The 7,271-nt window shown below is 48.1% G+C and overlaps 1 protein-coding gene across 1 annotated transcript in view; it reads left to right on the top strand.

The window, feature by feature from the left end:
• Nucleotides 1-5,608, top strand: part of LOC118796628 (nectin-2-like) — a 48,213-nt gene extending 42,605 nt beyond the window's left edge. The window contains exons 7-10 of the mRNA XM_036555625.1: nt 3,949-4,078; nt 4,222-4,279; nt 4,431-4,514; nt 4,875-5,608. Coding sequence (XP_036411518.1) covers nt 3,949-4,078; nt 4,222-4,279; nt 4,431-4,514; nt 4,875-5,099 — 497 coding nt within the window. The 3' untranslated portion in view covers nt 5,100-5,608. The remainder of the gene's footprint in view (nt 1-3,948; nt 4,079-4,221; nt 4,280-4,430; nt 4,515-4,874) is intronic.
• Nucleotides 5,609-7,271: the final 1,663 nt, after the last annotated feature.

Below are 7,271 nucleotides of genomic sequence, written 5' to 3' on the forward strand. Positions count from 1 at the left end.
AAAAAATGTGTGTGTGTGTGTGTGTGTGTGTGTGTGTGTGTGTGTGTGTGTGTGTGTGTGTGTGTATGTGCAAGTGCGCACACGCATGTGTGTGTGTGTGTGAGTGTGTACATGAAGATGTTTTTGTGTGTGTGTGTTTGTGTGCGTGTGTGTGTGTGTGTGTGTGTGTGTGTGTGTGTGTGTGTGTGTGTGTGTGTGGGGGGGGAGAGAGACAGACAGAACAGAGAGAATGAGGCTGTGTACAGTGAGAGGAAGCCCCTAGGAAAACCAATCTTGCAAATCCCGATTTCAAGTTGAACCACTTTGAAATGAGGTAATGTTTGAGCATGAGGTCGGAATGTGCACCCCTCATTTGTACTGAAGGATTGTGTTCTTGTCTGCATCTCTGGGGGAGCGGGGGGGTGGGGGGGGGGATGTGGGGGGTAAGGAATCGCAGGGGGGTCACAGAGTTCAGCCTTATCTGCTCCAGCTGCAACCAATAACCGATAAAAAAAAAAAGAGTCGTCAGGGATCTCTGCTGGCTCCAGAGGAAGTGCGTGGGGCCGAGAAGCGGCTGCCGATGTTTGCGCGGGGTGGAATGCAACCGCGCTGCATTTGGCAGCTCTGCGGAGAGAAGCAGCCAGAAAAAGCTCCCCGTCACGCCCGACTCTGACGAGACGGACGCACAAAAGGGTAGCGGGCCCGCGTCTGTGCGAATCGGGACGGAGCGTCGCGGCGCGCCAAAAAAGGAGCGTCGAGAGCAGAAAGCTGAAGCGGCGCAGCTGTTTACGGGCGCGTAGGTTCCCCCTCCGCGAATGGCGCCAACGTGGTGGCAACGTGTGAGCGTACGCGGCAGGCAGGCGAGAGGGAGCGCAGGCCGCGGAGGGGAGCGATTTCTCCTGTTTGCTCCCCTCCAGCTGCACAGCGTTTTGTTGTGATCGACCGTGGCACATCGTGGCAGGAAGTGCGCCAGTCCCCCCCCCCCCCCCCTTCCCCCCCCCTCCCCCCCGGGGGAGAGAGGAGAGGGGAACGTCGGCATCACTTCGCGGGGGTCAACTGTCAGACACATGCACGCTCGGTGTCACTGACATTGGCTTAATCCCCAGACAGTTTAAAAGCACAGGGCCTGGGTCAGGAGTCCCAGCAGATTAGCGCGGGCGCCGTTTAAATGCATAAGGCTGCAGCTACGGCAGACAGGCAGCAAACGCTTCCCGCGGGTGTTTGGACTGGAATTGCCCCTGGTGCTGAAAGCCACCCTGGGTTGTGTCGTTTCATAACCAGATAAAAAACCACTACTTGGGTGGACGTGCTCAGCAAAATGCCGAGCCAATCTGGAGCAGCTCTTGCATCTCAGATTTCTGAGCACTGCTTCTTTGGTTTCTGTCCTTGGGGTTCTTTTCAAAACGCTTAATGTCAGAAAGCATAAAATCAATGTAAAAACCTGTAAAGCACTATGCTTTAGAGAGACCCCAGCTGGCCTTTTAATGGCTTCTCGTTACCCTCTGCCATTTAGGAGTGTGTGGCTCCACAGAAGTCTTTCATTTGATTACTTATTCATTTGTTACCAGGAAACAAGTCCACCTGGAAACGCCGCCGTCTGATCTAAATGTCTTGGAATGGATAGCAGCACCCTGACCTCATTAGAGGAATTGGAAAAAAAAAACGTAACCGCAGTTGCTGGGGATGAAATTCGATCCGCTGTTCTGGATGCACAGTTTTTGTGGGGGTGAAAAAATGCTGACCACTGAATAGTGATGCAAACCGTGTAGTGTGTCATCAGTTTCGGTTTGACAGTAATAATATTGGCATTCATAACTGATCTTTTTCAACCTCTGTAAAATACCTATCAAAAAATCAACACTGCAGCTCTTCCTCTCTGCCTCTAAATGACAAAAGGTACCCAGACGCACACAAAAGTTTTACCCCTGCTTGTCCGCAGCAGGGCACGAGTGTCGCCCTATCTCATTCGCTGAAACAGTCAGACACTCAGCCTGGCCGTTGACCAATCAGGGATGACAGTCAAAGTGGATTGGGTGGGAGGAACTGGGGTAAGCAGGCAAGAACACACCAGGTCACTTGTAGGAGGGGGGCGGGGATTGGTGTTGGTTGTTGTGGGGGGGGGGGGGGGGGGGGCATTTTTAGAGGAGAGTTGATGTCAGCTGTAATCCTCTTTGGGACGCAAAGTACACAGTGGCAAAAAAAAAACATGGAAATGCCTGCCTGCCAACAGATCTGACTCCATATCTTTCATGCCTGATCTTGGCCGTCTCAGTCATTTTTATCCTTTAAAGCTGTTAAAGACAGATCCTTCTGCTATCTATTTGCATTACCCTGGCTCTTCATCTTCCCCGCCTCTCCCTCTCTCATCTCCCTCTTTCCCTCTCTCTCTCTCTCTCTCTCTCGCTCTCCCTCTCTCATTTATCTCCGAGCGAGCGTGTTCTTTCTCACACAAGGCGAGACTCCAGAGTGTAGGCTTTGAAGAGCAAAGTTGGAAGAAGCAGGGCAGGTCAGCAGGGAACACTGGGGGAGACGGCTGGGGCTGAGGTCGGCTTTCTGGGAGGAGTGCCGGAGAGCTGAAGACTGGCAGCGCGTTGGGTGAAGGGGCGGTAGCTATTTTGTTAGCCCTCACTCAAACCCTACCTTTGGGATGATTCAGACATCTTCCTTAGGTCCGTTTCCCTGCCTCTGCAGACCTGTCACCAGTCACCCTCCCTCCCTCCCTCATTTTGGTGTCTTTATAGAAACTGAATGTGGTGACCTTTTTGTGATGGAAAACCGATTGAGGGTCAATATCGTGTTGTGGTAGTTGAGAGCACCGCGGCTCCATAGCTCTACACCTGAACGCTTGGATGCCCCACTGATCACCTCTTACCACACTGCTCAAAGAATATTTGAAGGGGATAACCTGGTGAGCTGGATAGGGTGAAGGAAGACGTGTGTGTGTGTGTGTGTGTGTGTGTGTGTGTGTGTATGTGTGTGAGTGCGTGTGCGCGCGCACGCATGTCTAACGGCCACGCCATTGATCTGTATGGAGGCATTGAGACACGCCCCCTTTGTTTGGTTTGATCGAGAGGTTCTTCTCCAGCTTGCTTTTTTTCCTCCCTCCTCTTTTGTCATTTTGAGCCGTTGGCCTCATTCCTGTGACTGCCTCTCTCCCCCCTGAAAGGAGCCGCTTTGACCGCTCGCTTTTGTCTGTTTCATTAGCAGCCGCCCACAGCTGCGCTGCCGAAAGATGATAATTCTCTATAAAATCAGCAAGAGAGGGATTCTGGTGATGGAGTGAGTGGATTAAAGATGAGGAGTCTCAGTCACGATGTCTGAGTGCCTGTTAGCCTCTGACTACCGTAGGGACAAAGCGCCATCTAGTGGTAAGAGAAGGGATGTGATTTTTTTTTTCTCATTTCCAGTGAGAATACTGCCTCCAGTGTTGATGTTTGGAATTGCACACTGGTTTTCCTTTCTCCGGGTTTTTGGGAGGAATGAACCATGTTTGGTTTGATGATATATCTGACATCTCTTGACTGTTGCTTTCTCAGGATCCTTTATGAAATACTAATGTTGTGGGAGGTGATTTGTGACAGTTGAAAATTAAAGCTGAAGGTAGCTGAGGCATTTCTTAACCTATTTTTGTTCTTTTTCTTTTTCTCTTTAACCCTTTTTAAATAAAGATTATTATTCATGATCAGTTATTTTAAGTTATTTTACTGTGCCAAGAACATTTAATTGAGCAACAACTGAAGCTCATTTGATGGAGAAAATACCATAAAGAGGCCAATATTGGCAGCAGTAAAATCCCATTTCTCTCACAAAGCCAGAGTATTCAGTTGGATGTAGTCTTGAGCAGTATTACAGAAATTAATTGCTTAACATCAGGTGACCTTGGTGTTAATTTAAATGTCTGCCTCTGTCTCTGTCTCTCCATGGTGTTAATTCAAATGTCTCTCTCTGTCCTCCCCATCTGTTTCTTAGAAAAACCGAACCCGGATCCGACCGTAGGCATCATCATTGGGGCCATCGTCGGCGTGCTCCTCCTCCTGGTTATCATTTTCGTCGCCATAGCGGTGGTGCGCAAACGCTCACAGAATGCTGAGAGTGCAGAGTGAGTGTCCGCCTCTTCCTCCTCCTCCCTCTTCCTCCTCTCCCACGCACCGTTGCCGTGCCCCCTCCTCTCGTTGCTCTTCCTGTTTGCCCGGTGTACCGTATCAAAGCTGAACCTTCCCTCTCACCTCTCGCCCCAATCAGCGGACCCCCCAATTACAAGCCTCCCCCTCCCGTGAAGGCCACCGGCTCCACTGAAATGGTAAGTGGACAAGCTGCAGCTCGGTGCCAGCCGAGGTGGGGCTGAGCTCCTTCAGGGTCACAAAGCCTCCGCAGGTAACAAATCTTTAACAGATGTCTGTGTTCAACTTGAATTACTCCTGCCATAAAGCGCTGCTCTCTTGTGCCCACAGTTGAACAAGAGCCAGGACCCACTGACTGAGTCCCAACCACTCAGCCACACTATGTACTATGAGACCAGCGGGGAGCCCGTCACTGTAAGAGCTTATCCCATAACCACTAGCTTATAATACTCTGATCTGCATATGTTTGTATGCATCAGCTTTTGCATTACATTACTGGCATTTAGCAGATGCTCTTATCCAGAGCGGCATACATATGGTTACATTTTTTTGATACAATGTTAGCCATTTATACGGTTGGATACTTACTGAGGCGATTGTGGGTTAAGTACCTTGCCCAAGGGTACAGCAGCAGTGCTCTCGCGGGGAATAGAACTAGCAAACTTTGGGTTACGAGTCCTGCTTCTTACCACTATGCCACACTGCTGCCCCTAATAAGATCTTTTAAGGTTATAATAAGCAGATATTTTGATGAATTCTCGTCTGTCATTGTAGGATCTGGATGCAAACGACGAAGAAAATGGCTACACCGTCGGTGCCTCCTCTGGCTGGGATGACTCGGCGCAGCACCCGGAGGACGAGGGCCAAAGCGAAACCCTCCCGCCGTACTCCGACTCCCCCGACCGCGAGACACCACGGGACCTCCCCCAGGACCCCAACGCCCTGTCCTCCTCCTCCTCACGGGGGGGCAGTTTCGTGTCCCCCGCCATGTATGTATAGAGGCACGGGGTGATGGAGGGGGCGACCCCAAAAGCCCTCCAAGGACATGTCCATTTTCTCACCTGCTGTTAGCAACACTGCGATCCCATAACCAATCAACCACGAGCTTCATTGTGACACAGAACAACACTTTCGGGGAACAGACGGCAATGCCTCGGTTTTAACTTCACAAAGCACACAGCGTGTCAGTCAGTCAGCTAAGTCAGTTCTTTAACGCAGCACTCGTTCAAGGTGATTTCATGACCGCACAAATCAATGTTTTGCTCACTCCATCTAGATAACTGTTAATATGGGATTACTTATGCCGTCGATAATATCAGTATCTTGCCAGTCAAATGTTAATGTGTGAACAAGCAAATAATAGCATGAGGTGTTTCCTGTGTTCATTTTTCAATCGCACTTTAGTGTGCAAAACCACTTTGTGAAACAGAAATGTATACTGCTACATGTGTATATGATAATTGTCATTATGCTTGAATTTTAATGTAAAATGGTGTGGATTATATATATATAAATATAATAACATGTATTTATATATATATATATATAGAATATACATACTGTGATATACTTTGCACGGCATGATTAGTGGCTTGTTAGAAACATGTGGCACATCCTTGTTTGAGCCTTAGGACTTTTCAACCACCTGCTGTATTTTTTTTCCTTTAGTCCAGATAAAGCACAATGCCGTGTGGTGGTGTTAGAGTAGAGCCTGATGATGAGAAGGAGGTAGGAACACAGTGCTTTACACTGAAAAGTGACTGTGTGCAGACCAATACCAAGTGAGGAGAGTTTTTTCCTCTATCCGTGGAGTGTGGGGGAGGGGGGGGGGGGGGGGGGAATCTGGTTGTACCAAAGACCTGCTGCCATGTAGAGCAATCTACTGTAATCAAGCGACTCAGATCATGCACTGCTGTTTCCCCATACCCAGAGAGAGTCTGCCCCCCCCCAAGCACTGACCTAGGATCAGCTGTAGTGTTTTCCACCAGTCAAGGGCCAGGTTTAGACCTGCCCGAGATGATCTCGGATTAGTTACATGAGCATGAGAGCTCCCAGAGGATGACATGGCCTTGTCCATCTTCTGAGCCTTACTTTATCTGACTGTGTGAATGCTTAAAACCCCTGCTCTGATAAACTCCAGTGCTACTGCCCTCCATGAATGCAATGGAGCCAGAGGTGACAGTGCAAATGTTTTTATCATTGATATGACAATCATTTTTAACATGTATCTACCTTTGTGGGAAGGCGTTTTTCTGTGCTGTTTTTTTTTTTTTTTTTTTTTTTTTTCTTTTCCAAAAGGGAATGTCCAACATATCCAACCTGGACTCTAGGTGAGGAAAGCTCAGTGGGTCTTCAGCTTTAGCCTTCAGGGCTACGGAAGCCCTGGGCTTGGAACTGAACAGGCGCTGATGCGGAAATAACCCAGCAGGTCAGCTGGCTCCATGCTGATGCTGTGTCAGACAATCATACCCACTCTCCCAAACACAGACGCGAGCTTTAACGGTGTTCAGTTCTCCTTCACATTTTGACAAATGCAACATCTAAGCCTTTAGCTTTATTTTCCAATGTCCTATCGTGCTGTTTATTTGGTATTTAAATAAATGTCCTACGCATGGTAAATTACCCTGTATAAGCATCTGCTTAGTAGCTAAAACTATTAGCGCAGGGATTTTTTTGTAAATATCACTGGGCAAGATGAGGGGAGACTTGCAATAAGTCACAGAGATGTGTGAAAGTCTTCATACTGCAGTGAAAATATTTTTGAATGAGTAGCAGTTCTAATAATATGCTCACCACTGACATGACTATTATCATGTGAAAATGTTTTCACTCACAGGCAAAGCTTTCCCAGTTCTGCAATGGCATATTATTTCATAAACTCAGACAACCTGACAATGAAAGTCTGTAATAGTTATGAGGAAATCTTAAAGATGAAAAAACATCTTGCATTCAAAACTCTGCGTGGACACCGAGTAATAGCTGTCTCTTCAAAGACAGGATTAGACATGAACACCTCAAGGTCACAGGTCAAGATGTATTAGCCTTGGTCGTATTGAGCACAGAGCAAGCTTTCTAAAAACCTCTCAGCAGGTTGATAATAATATATGTATATACAGTCACAGCCTGTGGTAATCACAAATAATCGTATTAACTTGGCAGTGAAGTGCCAGC

This window comes from Megalops cyprinoides, chromosome 21, assembly GCF_013368585.1.
Source record: "Megalops cyprinoides isolate fMegCyp1 chromosome 21, fMegCyp1.pri, whole genome shotgun sequence".
Classification (NCBI taxonomy): Eukaryota; Metazoa; Chordata; class Actinopteri; order Elopiformes; family Megalopidae; genus Megalops; species Megalops cyprinoides.